The sequence below is a fragment of the Tachysurus vachellii genome, chromosome 1 (assembly GCF_030014155.1).
Source record: "Tachysurus vachellii isolate PV-2020 chromosome 1, HZAU_Pvac_v1, whole genome shotgun sequence".
Classification (NCBI taxonomy): Eukaryota; Metazoa; Chordata; class Actinopteri; order Siluriformes; family Bagridae; genus Tachysurus; species Tachysurus vachellii.
The window spans coordinates 25,782,892-25,806,714 of NC_083460.1; the positions used below are offsets into that span (position 1 = coordinate 25,782,892).

The 23,823-nt window shown below is 38.4% G+C and overlaps 1 protein-coding gene across 2 annotated transcripts in view; it reads left to right on the forward strand.

Annotated features, from left to right (window-relative positions):
* The window catches only part of rabgap1l (RAB GTPase activating protein 1-like), an 86,554-nt gene that overhangs the window by 4,079 nt on the left and 58,652 nt on the right, over window positions 1–23,823 (forward strand). For both annotated transcript variants that reach the window (XM_060879821.1, XM_060879830.1), the window contains exons 2-13: window positions 774–956; window positions 1,201–1,324; window positions 2,082–2,277; window positions 3,294–3,468; window positions 4,421–4,581; window positions 5,674–5,784; window positions 7,157–7,223; window positions 8,346–8,448; window positions 10,080–10,246; window positions 15,566–15,689; window positions 18,999–19,092; window positions 19,607–19,757. In XM_060879821.1, the coding sequence (XP_060735804.1) occupies window positions 819–956; window positions 1,201–1,324; window positions 2,082–2,277; window positions 3,294–3,468; window positions 4,421–4,581; window positions 5,674–5,784; window positions 7,157–7,223; window positions 8,346–8,448; window positions 10,080–10,246; window positions 15,566–15,689; window positions 18,999–19,092; window positions 19,607–19,757 (1,611 nt within the window). In that variant the 5' untranslated portion in view covers window positions 774–818. The remainder of the gene's footprint in view (window positions 1–773; window positions 957–1,200; window positions 1,325–2,081; window positions 2,278–3,293; window positions 3,469–4,420; window positions 4,582–5,673; window positions 5,785–7,156; window positions 7,224–8,345; window positions 8,449–10,079; window positions 10,247–15,565; window positions 15,690–18,998; window positions 19,093–19,606; window positions 19,758–23,823) is intronic.

The window sequence follows — 23,823 nt, forward strand, 5'->3', positions numbered from 1 at the left end:
ACATGCAGCTTGGATGCAGATGGATATTTTCAACAGAATGTCATTTATAGGTCTCCTGTTATTATTTATTTTAAAAACTACAATCAGAATAAATTGGATTAGAACGAAGAGAGGCTTTATGTGTAAACGCAGGCAGAGATGATGTGGCTGTGGGAGTGAAATGTGACCTGATATTATTGGTTTTCAGCATCAATGTTTGCTCGGTGTTGTGATTCATTGGGGGAAAAGAAAAGAAGAAATTCTAAATCTTTGTATTTTGCTTGAAGATCAGGTCACTGTTGCTGATGTAAATATTGTGCACAGTTAGAGTTTATTGTGCACACACATGATTGCAGGTTTTGTATGAAATAACAAAAATATGAATTAAGAATAAACAATGGAAAGTACAGTAATTCATGAACAAGCGCATGTGTAGAGAATCTTTAATAAACTTTATTAGACGTGTTCTATTTTATTCATATGGACGTATAACATGATAGACCTTTATAGGTTTTAACATCCGGTGAGATGGCTGATCTTCATCCAGGTGTAATGAGCTCTTTTTGTAAAGATCTGAAGTGAAAGGCGTTTTCTGTGAATAGGTTTTTGATGAGCAGTGATGACATGCATGTCCTTCTTCAAAAAAAAAAATCGTGCATGGATAATTCACTGAAAGAGCTTTTGAATAGTGCAGGAATCGCACCTGTGCTGCTCTGTTGTGTGGTCATGGGTGACACCTATTCAGGTTAGTATAGCCTTAATGCTTGCGTAATTACCATGAACAATTTTTCCAGGGCAGTATCCGAGGTGGGGCCAAGGGAGGAGCGTCCCTGGCTATCATGGATGACCGCTCGTCCCTGCGCAAAGTGAGCGGCTCCACTGAATCCGTGTCCACGGTAACCAGCGAGGAGTTTGTGCTGGTGCAGAACGGGGCAGAGGGCTCACCATCTAGCTCTGAGGGACGTCCCAGGCTTAAGGTGATTGACCACTTTTTCTGTTGCCATTATGCTTCTTCACTGTCTATAAACATGACCATATACTGTGAAAAGGATAAATGTGCAAACTGCTTAACTACTACAGTGGGGTTTTTTTTTGGTCCTTATATAAAAAAAATAATGGTAGCTGAACCTTATCTTTTCCATAATGTAACCCTGTTAGGGATTGAAGGAGGCAAGAAGTTTACTTTACAATGTATTTGATGGTCTGTTTTGTGCACATTAGATGTCTTGGAACGGAAGTGAGCAGCTGGAGAAGGCAATGGAGGAGGTTCTGGAGGATGAACTGAGGACACAGGAGAAGAGAACGGTGACACCAGTGGAGACTGGAGAGTACACACAAGACACAGGCAGGTTCACAAAACCTTAGCCTTGCTCTCAGTTAGACCCCAAATTATATGCACTTGTTTCTCAAAGAATATGATGTGAGGATGTTTGCAGTCAGGTAGGCTTTATAAATTGTGGCTGACTGGTCAGATGAGGGAAGATAAATTAATGAAATGTTTGAGTGTCCTTTGCACAGGAAATATCAGTTTATTCATGCTAACTCTCTTCCTCTTGTTACTGGTTCCTGTTGTTGCTAATAAAAGTGGTGACTGAACGAAACTGTGGCTTTTAACCCCCATCTACTGTGTCCTTTTCTTGAGCTTCCTTCCTGATCACTTAGTAGTTTTTTTTATTTCACATGTATTTATAATAATCATTTCACATTTTGTGCCATGGGGAAAACAAAAACATATATCTGTAAGATGTGCAGGGCTCACTAGTTTATAAATATTCCTTCTGAATAGAGATTTAATGTCATTTAAAGTGGTGACTTGTTTAGTCCATGAATGAGATTGTAGTGGTGATAAGTTCTATTATAAGAAAGTACATGAAAGAAAAAGATAAAAGGCAATATATTCGACATAAAAAGAAGAACGGAAAAACAAACACTACTGATATTAATAGATTCAGGTGTGACCCAGGCCAAAATAATAAACAAAACCATAAATTGGGACATCTGGCATAGGTGGCAAACCTCCCGTTAACAAACGAGAGTGAGTCATCTATCTTTTGCAAAACTGTAAATAATCCAGTGATATTTATCCTGTTGCATGTTTCCAGAAGCTGCATTTGATAGTCTGGGGCAAGAAGAGGAGAGTGTGCAGTTCAGTAAGCTGTCTTACCTGGGCTGTACATGGGTGAAGGCACCACGCAATGAGGCCGAAGCCCAGAAAGCAATGTCCACCCTAAGGGCCGAGAGCCCCAGTCCAATTCCAATCACTTTGCACGTACCCAACAATCCCAATGGCTGTGTGAGGTAAGACATACACTGATATACATCTCATATAACGCACAGATCAGGCTCATATACTAACATACAGGAGGTGTAAGTTCAGGCACATACTGAACTCGGAATATTTGAACATCGGAATATACTGTACTTCATATGCTCAGTGAACATGACTTAGTGTAAGATCACACCTATATAGTTATATATTGTCTGTGTGAGGTTACATTCATGTGCTAAACTACTTTGCTACATAAGACCAGACTCATATACAGATAATCTGAATGTCAGATGAGACTCATATTGATGCACCAATAGTAAGGTCAGACTCATAAAAATTTACATTGCTAATCTTTAAATTAGATTATTAATTATTATTAAATATTATAAATTATATTAAGCTTGTGTACCGATATACTGACAGCATAATCGTATACTAATGACATTAGTATGCTAATACACAATATACTAATATTCCTCCTGTGTAAGATCAGATAAAAAGTTGTCTTTAACGGATCTTTATCCTGTTCCTGTTCTTAAGAAGGGTGAGCGTTTTTTTATTTCTCAAGATAAATGTGTCATGGGCTGAAATTTAGGTCCAGTACCTTATTCGGATATTCAGCTTTTGTTCTAAACAGAAAATGTTTAACATATTTCATTGTTTATTCTTTTCTGAAAAGTGGCTAGAAATTATACAAGTTAGATGCTTGTTGTGCGCTTGATCCGATTATAAGATAAAGCATTATGAAACTAGCAGACTGTGTGGGAGGGGGTTAATAATGACCTGTTATGAGAACTGCTGTTTCATCATCAAAGTAAGAGATGTGAAAATACCGTGTAGAAACCATTAATTGTTCCTTTCACAGGTTCCTGCCTGGTTCTAATATTTGCACTTCTAACTGAAACCAAAAATGTACTCACACATCCTGAAAATAAACTGTAGGGGATTGTTAACTGTTAGCTTGCATTTAAGTGTCATTTTTGCATCATTTTTAAGTATGATTTTGTAAAACAGTTGACCATTTGTTTTGTGTACTTTGCTTCAGGATCATTGACGAGGCCACTGGCACTGAGATCGCCTCCTTTCCTATCTATAAAGTACTGTTCTGTGCCAGAGGGAACGATGGCACCTTAGAGAATGACTGCTTTTGCTTCACCGAGAGCTACCGCAGCTCTGAGGACTTTCAGATTCATGTCTTCTCCTGCCATATCAAAGAAGCTGTGAGTTGCCCCTCTTGCAATATCTGTAGAACAGGTTTCAAACCAAAGCTAGGTACATTTGCCCCTGTTCATAAAAAATGTGTTTATGAAAAGGTGTTTATTCAACATGGTTAGAATGTCACTTGTGTCCAAAGTCACTAACTTGTCACAGGAGCATCATAACGAAAGGGGACTTTCGGCAGGCCTTTTTTTGTCTTAAGCTCAAACAGAGAAATAGTGTAAGATTAAGAAAACATTACAGGACATGGTCTTATAGGAAAATAATTTGTCTCTGTATAGCAGGGGTCACCAACCTTTTTAAGACTGAGGGCTACTTCAAGGGAACTGAGTAGTACGAAGGGCTACCGGTTTGATACAAACTTCCTCAAGAGCAAAATTGCACAGATCACTTTTTATTAATAATAATAATTTATTATTAAAATATTAATATAAATATTTATTATTTATATTTTAATAATAATAATTGTTATTATTAAAATATTAATATAAATATTTATTATTTATATTTTAATGATGATGATGATAATAATAATAATAATAATAATAATAATAATAATAATAATAATAATCATCATCATCATTATTAAAATATAAATAATTAATATTTATATTAATATTAAACAATAATTTTAAAATCTACGTTAATGCAAGCATTTTTTTATTCAAAAACTACAGGAAGCAAAATTTTTTTAGGCGTAGCTATATTTTGACCAGTGCTATTTTAGAACGTGCCTCGCGGGCGCCTTAAGTGCTCCTTGCGGGCGACCAGGTGCCCGCGGGCACCGCGTTGGTGACCCCTGCTGTATAGTAATGTCTTGGGCTGCATAATTCCACCTTCTTGTTGATTATTTTCCTGTAACATTGTGCATAAGCTGGAACATTTCACTGTTTTGACTAATAAAAATGCTGAGATCAAATAAAATAATCTTCTGTCTTTTGTTATTTTGTCCAGGTGAGCCGGATTCTCTACAGCTTCTCCACAGCTTTTAAGCGCGCTTCTAGAGCTGCCACAGAGATTCGTGAGTTGGCGTTACCTCAGTCCCCTGACAGTGATATCTTCACCTTCACCGTGTCCCTGGAGGTGCGAGAGGACGACGGCAAAGGCAACTTTAGGTCAAAACCGCTATATAGTTGGTTCTCTCTTTATTAAGAAGCATCTCCTACAATCATTTATTCTTTGTTAACCAGAAGAAATGTGTTTTATGTCCTACTTTTTAAATGTGATGGTAATTATTTTAACATTAGGTACGTGTTGGATCTTTTTACTGGTGCCTTTCACAGGTTGATGTTACTGATTGATTTAATTACTAAAGGTCTGAAGGTTAACTAGAGGTTAATACTTTCAGTGGCTTAGTTTGTGAAAGTGAAGTAAATGAACACTGGTTTTAAAACCCATGAGATATGATTTGAATGGCGCCACCCAGTGGCTAACTTGAACAACATTTTCAGCTGTGTTTTTTTTTTTTTTCTTGTTTTTGTTTTTGAGGGACTCACTATTTAGTTTCCTCACTATTTAGTTTCCACTATTTAGTTTTCCTTTAGTGGTCCATGGCAGCCATGTTTTCAAGTCAGTAAATCCTTATTTCCAATACTGCTCCAAAATATTGTTAAAATGGAGAGTAAGAAGTTTCCCCTTATGGTTCCATATGGTTCCCTATTAATAACAACACCCAAGACTCAGAATATACTCAGAGCCTGGTCATAAAGGGCCCTGCCAAAATTTATGCAAATAATCACGAGTTACAGCCGTTTAAGTGATTTATACTTGGTTCAGATTGACCCACGGTATCTAAGGGAAAACCTACTTCAAATGGCTGCTATGTGGGGAAACTGACAACCAAACAGAAAGCTGTATGCAAGCATGTCATCCTTGTCCAGATCAAACAATTTGACCTTTGTTCCCTTTTGATATCTTTAAATCCTTGGGACTAGTTAGTGAACAGATTTTGGGCAGGAAAAAAAAGAAGAAAATGTAACAGAGATTAAAAGCCTTAGTTACAGACAGATCAAAATAAACTGTGATTTGTGAGCAAATTTGTCAGAAAGAAAAAAAATCCTATGTAGAAATACAGACACTTTATACAATCTGATCTCCAGTTTTCATCTGTTTTGTTGGGCACCGTGTTTCCTAAATGTGACCTAGCGAATACCATCGACTTTACATGGTAAATGAAATATATTGTTGGGTTTCTCTCATTTCTGCAGTCCTGTCCCTAAAGACAGAGACAAGTTCTACTTCAAACTACGGCAGGGTGTGCAGAAGAAGGTGGTGGTTACAGTTCAGCAGATCTCCAACAAAGAACTGGGAATAGAGCGGTGAGACACACACTGTTCATATAACTACAGTGAAATGTAGTGTAGCTAGAGGGAAAACTCACCTTGTTTTAGCAGCATGTAAGAGGAGAGATTCAAAGTGAAAAGCATTCTACATTACCTTACTCTCTCTCCTCTCTTTTTCTTTACTCTCACTTTTTTCTCTCTCCTTTCCACATGCTTTATTTTCTGTTTCTCTTTTATTTGCTCTCTCTGAGGGGGCACGGTGGCTTAGTGGTTAGCACGTTCGCCTCACACCTCCAGGGTTGGGGGTTCGATTCCCGCCTCCTCCTTGTGTGTGTGGAGTTTGCATGTTCTCCCCGTGCCTCGGGGGTTTCCTCCGGGTACTCTGGTTTCCTCCCCCGGTCCAAAGACATGCACGGTAGGTTGATTGGCATATCTGGAAAATTGTCTAGAAAATAGTGTGTGATTGCGTGAGTGAATGAGAGTGTGTGTGTGCCCTGCGATGGGTTGGCACTCCGTCCAGGGTGTATCCTGCCTTGATGCCTGATGACACCTGAGATAGGCACAGGCTCCCCGTGACCCGAGGTAGTTCGGATAAGCGGTAGAAAATGAGTGAGTGAGTGAGTGCTCTCTCTGACACATCTTTTCAGCTTTTTTACCCCCCCCCCTTCTGTGTTTCACTCCTGAAAAACACTCACCTGCTCTTTCTTTCTTTTTTCTTTCTAGTTTTCACTTTTTTTGTTTTTTTTCTTGTTCTCTTTATCTTCGTCTTCCTCTTCTCTCCCCCCCCCCTTTTTTTTTTAGAATAAATGAATAAATGGCAGATTTTGCACATATAAAGTGTGATTCCTTCATCAGGCACCTGGTGGCACTCAAGTCACAGCAACAGACTCCTCTCTCTTTTTCGCCTGGTAAAAAGTACAGTACAAATTCACTCTACACATACAGACTGCTGACAAATTAAAGGAAAGAACAGAACAGCGGATCTGTTATACTGTGTAGACATTTATTTATTGTACTGGAATTGCTTTAGACTCCACTTGTCTGGAGGCTCGCCGAATGATTTGATGATTGTGATAATGCAAATCATATGTTATGAATTTGAAAGTTACCAGATTTCAAGAAAGATCTCAAGCTTCTGGACGTTTCTGGAGCGACATGATAGACCGTGTCCTAGATTAGCAACAACAAAACTCTCACTGAAGAAATCTTTTTTTGTAATAAGTTCCCCATCACTTTGGTACAGTGCCACAGACTTGTAGAATTAATGCCATGGTGCACTGAAGTAGTTCTCAAAGCTTTGCTGAAGGACTTTTCTTATTTACGTTCACTTGTCAGTGTTTTATTATAAAACAGATTTTGGTATAAATAAAAATTAATGGATGTTTCACTCTCTCTTTGATCATGTCAGATGTTTCGGCATGTTGCTGAGTCCTGGGCAGAAGGTTCGGAACAACGACATGCACTTATTAGACATGGTAAGAAAACTCACTGGATTCTTTCCTCATCGCTCTTTAAGTGGCTTCAAAGTGTCTCAGTGGCTGTTCTATAAACCCTATATGCAGTTATTATTGTGGTTCTTCTCCTTTGTGGTCCTTTAATTTTATGACAGTCTGTTGTTTACCTTGTGAGGAACTTCTACTTGATCTGCGTCTCGGGAGCAGTTTTGTATCCTGATTGCCTTATATTTTCTCAAACTGCAACGCTTAAATAGCTATTCCACGTCTGCTATTTAAAGACACGGACATTTTATTATTCATTAGAAACATAGATTAACATATTGCCTCAAGCAAGCTCAGTACAGGAGGCAAGTGCATCGAGAGCTAAAACAAGCAGACGTGTAGCTTAATCAGCTGTGGTAGTGTTCGTGGGGAGTAATGCGGGGAATAAAATTTAGATTTTGCAAAACAGTGTCTGAATTTCTGCTTGGCATTTTTTTTTATTATTTAATGGCTGTTTATGATCTTTTTTGTGAATTGCAAGAAAACTGGCAAGTGGGGCGTTACTGAACTGATATTACAATAGAACAGACGTAGGAAAAATAATGCAATGTACATATAGTGCAAAGATTGTAATTAGGTCAACGATGATAAACGTTTTTGTCTGCAGGCTTTTAAAATAACTAATGTATATAATTAAATACTTAATAATAGTAAGCATTCATAAATAAGGAATATAACAAGACAGGACATGATGTTATAGGTAAAGAATTTAATTCACAAATCATATTTGTATCTGTACCTAGTTATGTTTAAGGTTGTAAAACAAGTTAGTTCCTATTACTGTTAGAGCGACGTTAATATTTTCCCCCAATATTTATCTTTTTTCTTTTTCTTGAACACTAAAATAAAAAGCGGCTTGTCATGTTAACAAAAATTTTTTTTCCAGAAAATGTAGTCAGATTAATATTCTGAATGTCGAAGTAGATACTGGATCCAAAAACGTTAAATGGACAATTTCTTTTCTTTTTTTTTCCTCTTAGATTTTCATAAACATCATATACATCAACATCAGTGTGTGCTTTGCGTACATTTGGGCAAAGCATTTTCCGCTACTGTCAACTTTTTACTGGTTAACTTTTTGGTTGTTATTGTATTTAGGAGGTGATGGGTAAGAGTGCAGATGGAAAGGCTAGTGTGATTACTGGCATATGGAATCCTAACACCCCTGTGTTTCAAGTCCTTAATGAGGACACACCAAAAGGTGAGAAACTGTTAATACACCATGGGTAATGATCTAGAGATACATTCCATTATATATTTAAATATGTATACGTTATTTGTATATATAATACGATTGTACAGAGGATGCATTTATTAGTTTATTGTACTGTTTTGGTCGCCTTTTTTTTTTTTTTTTTTTTTTTTTTTTTTTTTAAATAAATTTACAAAATGCAAAGAGAGCGAACAGGAGGAAAATTGAAATCAAATCAGTATTTGGTGTGTCTACCCAACAAGCCACAAGGTAGTTATACTGCATCAGCGAGGTCTCTCCCAGGCAAAGATTTCAAAGCAGTCTGTGGATTCATGATGTGCTGTTTAGTCTATTTTGAAGTAGCACAAAGAAACAGCAATGTTGAGGACCGTAGACGCATCACTCGGCCAAGGAAACTTAATGAAACACTTCAAGTTTAATTCCCTTTGACAACAGAAGTCGTCCAGCAGTGCCATCAGCAAAGAACTGGCAAAAACCAGGTATACCATCTACTGTCCATAGAGGTCTGGCCAGAAGTGTTCTTCTGGATGAATTGGAAGAAGCCGTTCCTCTAATGCGCAAAACGAAGAAGAAATATCGATTTGATTTGGATTTCTCTTCTGTTCATTTACGTTCAACTTGGGTCATTGATAAACTATTAACACTTCTATTTTTGAAAGCGTTCTTAAGTCAGTGCTTTTTTTCACAACTTCAATATACAGTATATATGGGAAAGAGGAAAAAAGAGGCAAAGAGTGTGAGAGAGAGTTAGCATGAGCGAGTACAGCATACCACCAAGCAATATAGCACATGGTTTGGCTTCTACATGGAAAAGCTCTTCACTGCCAGGGTTCACTCGATCCCAATTATTTTTTTAGCTCTTCTCTCATAAACAAATTGTTTATTCACATTAATTACAATAATAAAATCCATCATGTGTAAGTGGTTGTTTTACAGTATTTCCTCTAGTATTTTAATTATTATAGTTGGTCTGAAAGCAAAGAGAAATCCTTTAACCATGTGTCTAAACATGTAGATCTTTTTAACTACGGGTCTCTATGACTACAGCTCAGCTGCATTGGATTTGCCAAGGTCGTGATGGTATTTGTGGGCTTATACACGGTGCATATTTTGGTTTTTAAACTGTTGTACAAGGTCCTAGTAAACAAATGTATGAATTTATTAATGCACCACTATATCTAATAATGTGTAGCGACCATGGAAAACATGCTGAAATTGCACATCATTTCACATATGTACATAATTATACGTATATACGAACTCTATAGTTCTGAAATATACAGAATATCTTGAATTTGTATATATGTCTCTCTAACACAAGCAATATTCTATGACTTTATATTCCGCTTAATCTCCAAAGTAAAAAGGGAAAAGTTATTGTTAAAGGGTTTCATTTTGGCATCGCAGACTTTAAGTTATGTATATTTGGTTTAAAGTGTGTACTGTAAATGAAAAGCTTGTTTTCAGTTGGCTTAACAGTTCATAAAGTCAGTTATAATGTCAGTAATCATTGAACGAAGGGATGACCTTGGAGACATTCTCTCTCTGTCAATAAGTGAACATACAATTTTGTGTATATACAATTGCTGCCATCTTGATATTTTTCCTATTTTTACCAGATAAGCAGGTGTATATGACTGTGGCTGTGGACCTGGTGGTGACCGAGGTGGTGGAGCCTGTTCGATTCTTGATGGAGGCCTTGGCCCGTGTTTACCCATCCAATGAGAGGTTCTGGTACTTCAGCCGAAAAGCTTTCTCTGAGAACTTCTACCTGCAGCTCAAACCGGTACACCACTACAGTTTTTTTTAATATGCCTTTCCCTGTTTAGAGTTTCCTGAAATGACTCTAAGATCAAGTAAGACTTGTTCAATTTAATCTTAGCACTTCCCACCAGTGTTGTAATGTAACGGAGTACAAATACTCCGTTACTGTACTTGAGTAGAAATTTCACGTATCTGTACTTATCTGGAGGCGGAAGCACAACTGAAACCGCCATGGAAGCACCTACTGGAGGACCTCCTGTTATCGTAGACCAGGAGTGTCCAACCAGTCAGGGACCATTTTTTACTGTGTTACCGCAAAGAGCCGCATTATACACATGGGCACACATGATCATCATCTTTTTTTCCCCTGCCATTTGGAGAGAGAACTTGACACTCACATGCGCGTTTGATGAAAATACTGTATTGAACTCAAGCGAAGCGAACACGCACAATAAAAAGACACAAATACAAACTTCGATATGAATGTAAGAGCAACATTAAACCAGGCAAAGAGCCGCGGGTTGGCCACCCCTGTCTTAGACAACCACCCCGACGATAGTGATACTTAAGTACAGTATATATCAGATACTTTAAGACTTTTACTTGAGTAATATTCTAAAAGGCAACTTTTACTTCTACCAAAGTCTTTTTCTAGTACGATACTTGTACTTTTACGCAAGTATTGCTTTCTAGTACTTTATACAACACTGCTTCCCACTCACTAGCTATCCTTTCCCTCATATGTCACCTACCAGTCTGGGAGGGTGGAGCAAACACGTTCCTCCTCAGAGACACGTGAGGACTGAACTTTCTTTTTGAACTTTCAGTTTTATGTGTCTTGCTTTTTTACTGCTCCAGATTCAACGTCTAATAGCAGTCGATTAATTAAGCTACCAATATCATAGTTGTGTTGTGTTTTATTTATTTATTTATTTATTTTTTAATAATCTAGGAGACATTATTAGATAAGGGTTAAAAAAAATAATTATGCAAACCTACAAATACTACATCATTTTGATTATGCACGTACATATTCCTGTGTTCATCATAGGAGACAAGAATCTTATATGGGAAGGGAATCGTTGTTAGGAGCGATCAGGAGCGCTACCTCGACTCCTGAAAAGCTGTGAAGCATCAAATGAAGGCTTTGTATTAAGGAACTTAAAGAGCGGCCTGACTCTCATTATCATGCTGAAGTAATTAGGGTTTGCTGCTTGCGTGTCCTGCTGATTGCCTCCATAGTTATTTTATTGCTGAGTGGAAGAATGCATGGGCCGTAGTTAAAAGCTAATTAAAAGATAAGATTATGGTGTTGGCACGAAAATCCAGCCCTGCCCTCCTATTATTTTATCATTATCATTTATTTGCTGTTTCATTTGATTGCGTGTGAAGAAATTTGTATGAAGTTATTATTTGGTGTAAATGTTGTTTTCTACATGAAGCAGAAGTTTTCTATTTAACCGTTACAACCGAGCGGTTTCTATTTCAGTGCAAATGATAAGTCTGTCTGCAGTGATGTTAGCTCATTTCAGAGATGTGAAGAAGGATGGGTTTAGAGATGACCTCGAATGAATGAATAGCATGCACGTAATCCACCGCTCTGATTACACCAGGCTTTCTGTGAACCCTATTACCATATAAGCTCCCCAGGAGTGGCCACTCAGTGAGAGACCTTCTTCTCACTGGCTGCTCCTTTTAATTTCCTTCCGTACGCGTAATTATATTTCCGCCTGTTTCCCCTGCGGCAGCAGTAGAGGTGAGGCTAACTTTGAAAACTCATAGCATGTTGTCAGTGTGGAGCTTGTAAAGTGTTGGAATGAATTATAAATGCTCAAAATATTTAGTGCCATTCCACCACGAGCGATTGCATTGACAATCCTCTCCCAAGCTTTTTTATATTTTGGCTAATTATGGTATATTTAATAGCACAATATACTGAGTTTTGATTTACTTTATAGTTTAATAAGGTTTTAAAGATTGTATGTACTTAAATTTAACTTAAATTTAAATAGTTTTTTTTTTGTCATTCTTGTTAACACTGTGCCAAAACTACATTTACATTTACAGCATTTGGCAGACGCCCTTATCCAGAGCGACGTACATAAGTGCTTAAATCTCTAACATTGAATACATTAATGCTGGCTCACTAAGTTACATACTTAAGATACCATGAGTTTAAAACATTTGTTCAAAGTTACAATTGAAAAGTGTCAAAGGTGTTGTTTTGTTTTTTTTTGTTTTTTTTAAATGCGAAAGATAAGAAAAGAAGTGCTAGTTGAAGTGTTTCCTGAATAAGTAGGTCTTCAACCGCCGCTTGAAAATATCCAGTGACTCAGCTGTCTGGACCTCTAGGAGAAGTTCATTCCACCACCTTGGTGCCAGAACAGAGAAGAGTCTTGTAGTATACTTGCCTCTTACCCTGAGAGATGGTGGAACCAGTCGAGCAGTGCTGGTAGATCGGAGGGTGCGGGGTGCAGTGCGAGGAGTGATGAGGGCTTTGAGGTAAGAGGGAGCTGGTCCATTTTTGGCTTTGTAGGCCAGCATCAGTGTTTTGAATCTGATGCGTGCAGCTACCGGAAGCCAGTGGATGGATCGCAGCAGCGGGGTGGTATGCGAGAACTTTGGCAGGTTGAAAACAAGCCGGGCAGCTGCATTTTGGATCATTTGCACAGGATGGATTGCGTTCATAGGTAGACCTGCCAGCAGTGCATTGTAGTAATCCAGTCTAGAAATGACAAGAGACTGAACAAGTACCTGAGCAGCCTGTGTGGACAGAAATGGCCGAATCCTTCTAATGTAGAGAAGAAATCGACATGAACGAGTCACATTAGCAACATGAGAGGAAAAGGACAGTTGATTGTCCATGGTTACCCCAAGGTTGCGAACTGTGGCTGAAGGGGAGATCAGATCGTTGTGCAAGGATATAGCAAGATCATGACCTGGGGATGAATCACCTGGGATGAAGAGCAGCTCAGTTTTGCTAGGATTAAGCTTTAACTGTTGAGCAGTCATCCATGATGAAATTTCTGCCAGACATGCAGAGATCCGGTCAGAAGCTGTGGCATCTGCGGGTGGGAAAGAGAAGATAAGTTGTGTATCATCAGCATAGCAGTGGTAAGAGAACCCATGTGAGGAAATAACTTCACCAAGAGAGAGAGTATACAGGAAGAAAAGAAGAGGACCAAGTACTGAGCCTTGTGGGACGCCAGTGGAGAGTCTGCGTGGAGCAGATGTCACTCCCCTCCATGTTACCTGATATGAGCGTCCTTCCAGGTAGGAAGCGAACCATTCCCAAGCTGATCCGCAAATCCCAAGACTCCTGAGGGTGGCTAAGAGAGTCCTATGGTTGACCGTATCAAACGCTGCTGAAAGGTCAAGGAGGATAAGGACGGATGAGAGTTTGGCTGATCTAGCAGCATGTAGTTTCTCAGAGACATCTAAAAGGGCTGTCTCTGTGGAATGAGCTGCTTTAAAGGCAGACTGGTTGGGGTCTTGGAGGTTGTTCTGTGAGAGATACAGACAGTTGATTTAAAGACAATGCGTTCAAGAATTTTTGAAAGAAACGAGAGAAGTGATTCTGGTCTGTAGTTACTGATGTCTGATGGATCCAGAGCAGGTTTCTTCAGGATGGGAATAACCCTTGCTCTCTTGAAAGTAGTTGGTACCTGACCAGATGCTATGGATCTATTGGCGATAGTGGTAATGAAGGGCAGAAGGTCTTGCGAGATGGTCTGGAGCATAGTGGAAGGGAGTGGATCCAATGGGCAGGTGGTAGGATTGCAAGACTGGATGAGTTTTAGAATCTCTTCTGCTGTTACAGTTGAGAAATGCGACAACAAAGGTGTAGGGCAGTCCATACTCTGAGATGTAAGTGCAGTCGGGGCTGAAGTGAAGGTCCGGCAGATTTCCTCAATCTTCTCCTGGTAGAAAGAAGCAAAGTCTTCTGCAGTCAGGGAGGATGAAGAAGGTGGAGCCGGGGGGTTGAGCAGAGAAGAGATGATGTTGTGGAATTTCCGAGGGTCATGTGAGGAAGCTTCAAGCTTTTCCTTGTAGAAGGAAGTCTTGGCAGAAGTCACATCTGAGGAGAACTTGGCCATGAGTGTTCGGTAAGAATCAAGATCTGCATCAAGTTGTGATTTCTTCCACTTTCTCTCTGATGATCTTAGCTCTCTTCGATTGTTGCGCAGCACATCTGAAAGCCAAGGAGCAGAACAAGAAGTTTTCTTGGGTTTAGTGGACATAGGGCAGAGGAAGTCCATAGTTGAGGAAAGAGATGAGAGGAAAGTATCTGTGGCCGAGTCCAAGGGTAGTGAGGAAAAAGACTCAGGATCAGGAAGGGAAGAAAGAGTGCCAGAAGCTACAGAAGAAGGGGAGACAGAGTAAAGGTTGTGGCGGGGAAGAGCGAGGGGGTGAGAGGTAGTTTTAGGTAGGGTAGGGAGAGTGATGGTGAAGGATACCAGGTGATGATCAGAGACGTGTAGTGGGGTAGCAGTCACGTCTGTAGCTGGAGAAGGACGGGTGAAAACCAGGTCCAGCACATTGCCTCCTTTGTGTGTGGGGATGTAGCTGTTGAGTGTGAGTGTGAATGAGTCGAGAAGAGACAGGATCCCAGTAACCTCTACATATAAAAACTACACATAATTCTCAGTATTTCTGCGTAAAAATTGCTGGATGTAATGTTTTGATATTTTTTGCCCTTTCTGTTTACATGTAATTGCTATTCTCAGCTACTTGTTCAAGAAAATTTTGTAATGCGTATTGTGTTGAATCCTTCTCTACTTTTTTCCGTTCGGTGAGAATACATTGGGAGACACATTTAACATGACCTAATTGGTATAATAGTATCAGTAGTAGTATATATGTCAGCAGGTTATTATTTCTTCACTCTGGATTATAGAAATGTTATGTGCATGAAAGCCTTTATAGATTTAACTGAACGATTAACTCCCCTGATGTAACCGACACTGACAGACTTGATGGAATGAAGTAAATGCACCAAACACACATGATTTGCTTATCTCTGAGTTGTCTATAGTGCGGTAGATAGAATGGTACTGCTCCAAGGTGCACCCTGCCTTGTGCCCTCAGTCGCCTGGGATAGGCATCGGGTTCGGGTTCCACACGACCATGTGTAGATTAAGCAGTACAGAAAATGGATGGATGTCTGACCGTGTTTGTATATCTGGCTCTTGCTAGCTTTATTTACACATTTACTTGTATTTTGTGTCTCAGCCCAAAGCCAGACATTACTCTCTGTTGTCAGGAGGAAGTGAATGAATGAGTGAATACATTTCCTATGTGTATTATTGAACAGCGATGTTTACAGAGTGTTTTTGTGTAGGTCTTGGAGAGGGGCACCCAAGATGCCATATATGCAGTAGTAAGTCTTCAGAGGGAATCCGAGCGAGTGGGAACATCACGAGGTCGCTTGCAGTCCCCTACTGAGGAAGAGGAGCCAGAGGAAGGTATGCCTTTAAAGGCACAAAATCATTTAAAATTTTATGATGTACTTTCTACTGTAACATATAAAGAAATAAATTAGCTAACAAACTGTCAGAAGTGTGCTGAAAGTGATTTAAGAATTAGTATTACAGACCAGTCTGTCAGAAAGTCTCAGTTAAAATCTCAGTTATTGCCAAGTTCTTGTCTCACACACACACACACACACACACACCCTCATAGTACAGTCTAGAGCTACGTAAATTCTCTCTCTCTCTTTCACACACAAACACACACATGCACACACACACACATTACACATTGTGATAATTGCATGCTCATGTGCAAGTTGATTGAAGAACGTACCCTCTTTCCCTGATCCTGCAAAGCTTTATGGTTTTCAATTTATGAGAAAAATGACCATGTCTCTGGGCTTATTTAGATTACCTTTAAGGTAAGGTAAGGGGGCGTGAGAGAAACTGTTTATTATTTTTATTTATTATTTTTATCTGGAGGGAGGATTACAGATTTCAGATTACAGGTCAAGAGCTTCTGTTAGTGTTCACTTCCAGGAACCAGATGGGCTGGTTTGAGTATTTATTAAACTGCTAATCTCCTGGGAATTTCGCACAAAACAGTCTCTTGAATTTCTACAGAATGGTGTGAAAAACAAAAAACATTCAGTGAGAGACAGTTGTGTGGTCGGGAATGTTGATGAGATGTCAGGAGCAGAAGACCACATCAGGTTCTACTCCTGTTAGCCAAGAACAGGCATCTGATGCTGTCTGAACTAAATTACCTGGTGTGTTATTTTACTTTACAGCAGTCCAGGTTTTTGTTGAATGTATATGTAAAATTGTTCATTATATATCTATAGAGACATGATATTATCTAGCTTGAAACCTTGCTTTGCTAATCTGGCAATGCAGCTGTGTAAACATAGTTTTAATCTGCTTTATGCTCTACATTTTGGCTAGTTTTATTAAATTATAGTTTATAGGGCTTTGAGAGCACTTTGGGTTCAAATAGTCTCTGCTTTAACAGTGTATATTGTGGTGTTAAGCATTGGGTTTTTCACAGCTTTGCAACTCTTTCTTTCCTTCCCAAGTGCTAGACTGGTGTTGGTTGCTCTTGCTATATGATGCTGATGGTCAGTCTGCATCTTGGATCCTGCCCAAATGATGACTGTTTACTAAATAAAGCTTGTGTGACTCTGGCTATCTTAGAGGGGTATTATTGTGTAATGTGATCTGTTTGTTTTTCTGTTCCCTCTTAATTAAAAACTAACATTTTCACTCACCATTGATGATTAGCAGTTTTTGACCTTAACTCCCAGGTTTGGATCAGCCAAGCAAACTCTTGTTTACATAAACATTAAGGTCAAAGACCAGAAACTTGTAGGTGTGTCAGTGGAGTCACAAAGAAAGATAAATTCCCTGATTTAGAAAGCACAAATAAGGGTTTTGGGTCATAGGGGTCTATCAAATATGATGATGAAGCAGATTGATGTTATCCTGAGCATCCTGTGGCAAGGGCATTGGTGTGAAAGGTTTGGTTTCCACTGCTAAAGCATTGCATTTTTCCCCTCAGCAGCCCTGTAACAGATCATGTTACCAAGGCCTTTAAAAAGAGGAGTCATTTTTTTTGTCACAGCAAAGTTTGATCCTTGTTTTTTTTCCTCTTTTTTTAAAGATTTATATTGATTAGAATTTCAGTCATACATTGAAAGTTTATAACTCTATTAGACATCTAGTGTTGCTTGATGAAACCACCGAGTGCACATTCTTTTTTTTTTTTTTTTTGTAAGGGAGCTGGAAGAGAAAATTCATTCACCCACACACTATTGAGCCATTCTATCACCTTAGGACATAGCAAGCACTCAAGACCTCTATCTCCATCTCTCCCTTTGTCTTATTTTTCCCTTCCTCTGCTTGTTCTTCTTTTGCCTCTGCCCTGTTATTCTCTCCTGTGAAACACACAACCTTATGTTTTTAAGGCTTAGGAACTTTAAAAGCATTTCTAAAGCCTGTACTCTGGATCTGAACCTGACCTTTTGTCAAGAACTGTTTTTTGGAGGTCAGTTCATGGTTGAAGAACCGATTCGTTTGTTCTTCCATCCATGTGCTGCAGCACTGGACTCTGCTTTTCATTTTTTTTTATACTGGAAGTTTCTTCACTATGGACATTTTTTGTTACCGTTGAAACTACTGTGATTTATTTCATTCCATAAATCCAGCCATCCTCTTGGACAAGCTGTGAGATTACTACAAAGCAAATGTCTGAGCTGTTTACCTCGGACTTGCATTGGGATTAATGTTACTGTTTCAGTAGGACATTTGTTTTTAGTGCACAGTGATTTTTTTTTTTTTTTACTTCTGAGAGAACATCCTTAAATCTTTGAGAAACCTTAAGAAACCATCTTAATTTCTGTAAATCATTGGGTGATTTTTAAGTGGTTCAGATTTTTCTTTTTGTTGTTTTTTGGGGGGTTGCCAATTTTTACAGCACTATTTCCCACAAGCAATGTTTGAGCACACCTTAAGATTTATTTTTAATAAAATAATAAATAATTCCTCCATTGTAACCATTTTGTGAAGATTTAAACATAGCTTTGCTCAATGACATGTCTGTGGTATGTCTGGGTTTAACACGAGCCAGTTGTCATCCAGTATTTGACAAATAGGACGTCAGGTCTCCAAGGGTGCTGCTGGGCTCATAATGACCCTTGTGAACACTCATACACTGCATTCAGACATTGCATTTATCACCACAAGCTGCTATATCACTGACTCAGTGTTTGGTCCAGATGGGTAGTGTGAAAGCTCAGCTTGTGGGTAGATAGAGGAATGTATATGGAACTCAACTATACGATGGCTAGAACTAAACTTGATAGATTTCACAAATTTGCTATTGTGTCATTGAGTATCATCCCATTTCATCTGTACGTGGTGCTTTGAGAGCCGAGTCAAAGATCTGCCGTTTCTCTTTCCTCTCACATGCTTACATACTTAGAAGCTTTGAACCTGATGACCGCATGTATAAAGCTGAGTGCTTTTCAGCCCTGAGCTGTGAATCTCAGCTCATCACTCCTGCCTTCCAACAGAGCTCTCCCACACACACACACACACACACACACACAGAGACCACACAGAACACACACGCAGACACATTACCTCTCTAGCCTCAAGGGGAAGAAATAAAATGTACACTGGTGTATTTCAGGACAGATGTGATATAGATTCCTTAAATGATTAAATGAACTTTGATGCGACCCAAGAAACGAAGTCCTCACAATGCTCATTCTCATGCTCTTTGCCTTCATTCTTGTCTTACAGACAGTGACAGTGAGATCTCCAGTGGCACTGGAGATGTGTCTAAAGACTGTCCTGAGAAAATTCTGGAGTCCTGGGGTAGCATCCTGCAAAGATGGTGAGGCAAAAGACATTATACAAACTGATAATAATAGTGTTAGTAATTGCATTTTTTTTGTCTATCTTTAATTGAGAGCCAAAGAGAAGAGAGAGATGATAACAAGTACTTCTTTCACAGAATTGAATAAAGGAAATGAATGAAAATGAAATGTTGACAAATTGGCACACTTCACACCTCCTCTGCATTGATTTTCAACATATTTTATTTAACAAAATGCCATTTGGCCATATTAGCATTTTTTGGGGGGGGTTGAAAGAGCATACAAGGTCATCTATTACACTTAGTATATTTAATGATTTAAAATGATGTAGTCTCTTCTAAAAACCACTCCGTTTGTGTGGATGTAAATGCATAAATGTGGAAAACTATTTTGGATATGATTTAATTAGATGAATGATTTAATTAGAAAATCTCTATTCTTTGAAAAAAAAAATCTGTTTTTAGTGGCTTGCAGCACTGACAGGGAGTGTGTGTGTGTGTGTGTGTCTGTTTGTGTGTGTTTGCCCATCAGGCATGGGAACCTGTCTTCACGTCCTAAAGGGCTGTCTGCATTGGTGAGACCCGGCGTCCCAGAGGCCCTGAGAGCTGAAGTCTGGCAGCTCCTGTGTGGCTGCCAGGATGAACAGGGCCTGCTGGAATGTTACCGCATCCTCATCACCAAGGTAGGATAGAGAGAAAGTGTGTGTCGTTTCTCTCACACACACGCACACATTCTCACTCACTCACTCACTCACTCTCTCACACACACACACACACACAAACAGTATACAACTGTCTGTGCAGAACTTACTGCAGTTCACTTTTGTTTAAAAAAATATTGTTGTTTAAGTTCTTAAATGGTACCAGGTGGGTGGAGCTTCAGGCTGCTTTCACAAGAATATATTTAGCATCCATTAAAAAAAATGCGTTGATGTATACTACTGGTTTTCCGTAGCTGTGTTTTTGGGCAGAGATCAACGTGTTTTACTGTGTAGTCGAAATGAGATTTGAGAACAGAACCAGAAATGGTTGATGCATCAGCTTTACATTTATATCCTTTTAATCCCAGATCATAGAGATATATACAAAAACAAATACAGTATAAAGTTATAGTGTGAAGCAAAATGTAACAATTTTTGCTAATATTTTATTTTTATTTAGATTTTTACTTTTCATTGCTTTTATCGATCATGATTGTAGTATATGTTTTTAATGGATACAAGACTGTAATTTCTAATCATCGTCCTTTGGTATTATGTGTAGCAGAGGTGGTGACGTCTTTGTTTTATCTGAATCACTGAAGATGTTTTACCTCTTGCTATGACAATACAGTAGCTTTTCTGTTTTCTTTGTTTAAACCATTGGTCCAACCAAACACAATAATATTTGTCAGGCAGTAAAGCCAATTAACTAAAGGGGAAAGACCAAATACAGAAAAGACGCATTGCTGGGTATTTTCAGTGTGTAGAGACTTGGTCAACATGAACTTTGACCTTTCAGTTTAAAAGCTTACTGTCAATATTGTGGGCCAAATACAGAAGGTTGAAGGCAGAATATTTCGCTTTTTTGTGTCATTGAACACCACATGACCACTCATGTGTTCTTTCACATACTTGTCAAATACCTTATAAATCTAAACATCATCATAAAACCCATTTATCAGTTTTCTGTTGTAGTTTCAGCAGCTTAATTAATAATCAGAGTAATGACCGCTTTTTAGTTCAAATGTTCTTAATTTTGACAACTGTAAATCAATCATTTCTTTAGATTGCAGTTAAATATCAATACAACCACTATGTGTTAGTTTAGCATGGAGCCTACCTCTTTATTGAAATAGGGTTTTGTGCTATTCTGTATTTTCCTCTCTACCTTGTCGTCACCTCTGCGTGAGGTCCATCAACTCGGTGTTCTCTTCGAATCAGTGGGCAAGACGTGTGTTTTTAACAGGAACTAGTACAGTTTGCTTTCTGAATAAGATCACTGGCAAGATGCATATTTTCTTATTTCTTTATTGATTGTATCTGTTGAGTGCAATATGTATTTTTAGGACTGATTTTTGCATACAAATGCTTTAATATCTGCACAATATAGTTTCCCCAGGGTATTTTGAACAGAATATAGTGGAATAGCCACTTATTGCCTTCTAAAGCCATATCAGATTCAAGTGCTCCCATTACAGCTGTTTATGCGAGAGGGTATATCCTTAATGTAGCCCTAGCATTTCTGCAGGCTATGTTGTATTTGTACTTGTTTAAAAAGCTAATTCTTTCATGTTGTTCTTGGAGGTGCACTGGTTCTCATGCCGAACATGGTGACTGGGTGGAATTTTCCCACACTAAAGAACTATTGTTAACTCCATCTAAAGCACATCCCATGTTGTTATGCTAAACAAATATTACTAAATAAGTGGAAAAACTGTTATGTAGTCATGTCCTTCTCATCAGCATCATTGTGACTAATTGGACTGAAAATGTTGCTTCAAAATGAAAAATCCTGTTTCTTCAAACTGAGCAACAAAATTCAGACACTTGTTTGCCAACAGTTATTTGAACATGTTAAGCATGTTATGAAGCCATTAAACTCTTTCTTAAGCTCCTCCTCCATATAACGTGAAAATGGATAAAAAGTAGAGATACAGAAGTATCCGCTGATTTTTTTTTTAACTGAAACCCACAAAGAAATACTTTGGTTAAATGCTTTTTGCAGCTAGTCAACATGTTTTAGCAAATATCCCTTTACTCTGCAAGTATAATTATAATCAAAATCAGTTCTAGCTAAACACACAATCAAGTCAAGCAAAAATTACAGTAAAAAAAAAAATCAATCAATTCAATTCTTCCACATTTGTTACAAGATTGGATGAAATTCAATATTATTTTTTCTCTTATATCCAGGTCCAGTGGTACTGGAAGTGGAATTTATTTATTTATTTATTTTAATCAAAGCGTCTGGCTAAAGGTTTTGGTACTTGACTTTGTTGTACAGAGGCCTGTATGATGGGGAAGGAGCATTGCACACATTTTTCAGCTGGTATTAAATATCATATTTCCAGCAAACTGGTCTTATGTGTGTTTCTCTATGGCTTTCACACTGCACTAGTAAGTTTTTAGACATCTTTACAGTGATGTTTGTTAAACTGAGTTGTATTTTGTTGTAATCTATGTGTTTTATTGATGGGGGAAAACTGGATTTTGGTCAAAATCCCATTCTTCTCGGCTGTGTTCTAGCCATGGCCACATACGATGGATTGTTCCAGGCCGGCACACACCTATAATATTATTTTTGTTCTAACACAAGTTATTGAACTAAGGTCATTCTTATGCCCTTTAGCAAATATGCTAGTTTATTGAAAAACTAAAAAAAATAGGCTTGTAGGTTTTTAAATGCAAAAGCATGTAAGAATGTAAGCTATGTAAACAGGCACAGTGATTTTTTTTATTACGATGGTGTGATGGACTTTGCAGCGCTCGGTTGGAGTTCAGGATATTCCTGCCTGCCCTTTTGTGCTCTTTGTCTTGACCCGAGTGAATCAATTTACTTTTGACTTTGCTGCACATTCCCTCCAGCATTTCCCCTTTGCCCCATCACTGCTTTCCACAGAGCTCGGATCACTCAAGCACATTGCTCTTATATAGGCTGTAAATGGGCATATTGTGCGTTCTTTGGTACTGTATTCATAAAAGGCTTGTTTCACCCCATGAAGAACACCTTGATCATGGTGTATTTTCTTTACATGTAAATCAATAATAATCACTGATGCACCAGGGAAATACAGCATGGTACTTATTGAGAGGGTGACAGAAAGAGAGGACAATAATGAAAGAATATTTTCATATGTATTTATAACCTGGCTGTCAGCTCTTGCCAGGGAGTATAAATTCCACTCTTTCAGTTCCTCAACCCAGAGCCACGGTTCTTATCGCCTTTCACATCAGCAAAAATAGCTGCCATCCAGATGAGCTGCTAAATATACACCACTTTATGTAACACAGGTTCTGAAACAGTGTGAGTATAATTCACTCCTTTATTAATTCAGTTTGTAGTGTTCTCCTGTGCTGCCTGAAATTAATGGTATTGATATAACCATTGTGAGGCCATAAATAAATCAGAGAGAGAGGCTGATGAGTTTCTGTGCTAGATGACACTGAATTTATTAATAGCCCTGTCTCAGCTCTCTATTGATTAAAATACTGATTGAATCCTCATTAATTGTCCCATTGGTCATTGCAGGAATATTAATGTATCTGTTATTATGTTATAAATCAGCCTGCTTTTTCATGATTTTGAATTGAGATATGAGTAATGATACTTAAGAGCAAAAACTCAAAGAATGAGTTTTGATGATGATTTGCACAAGACCAGGCCTTGTTGTTTATGCGTATTCCATAAAGAGGCACGAAGCTGACATTTTCTCAACCTTTACCTCTCCTTTTAAACTCACTGTTGCAGAAACAAATCACTGGACTGCATCCAGGAGTTTATTATTCTTTTTTTTTTTTTTCCTCTCTCTTTTTTCATTTTGCTAAGACTGTGAACCACCACCTTCTACATCCCCATCTGCTTTGGGATTAATTATGTAGTCCTAACCAGTCTGCTTACTGTAAGTGGATTATTATCTTTATGGAGCATGTAATGAAATCATTGATGGCAGATTATTTTGGTAGTTTTTTGCATTTGTCATTTTTGTGCACAATCTGGATTTATAAGACAATTTCTTTTGTATGGTGGAAAGGGTTCTCTCTCTCTCTC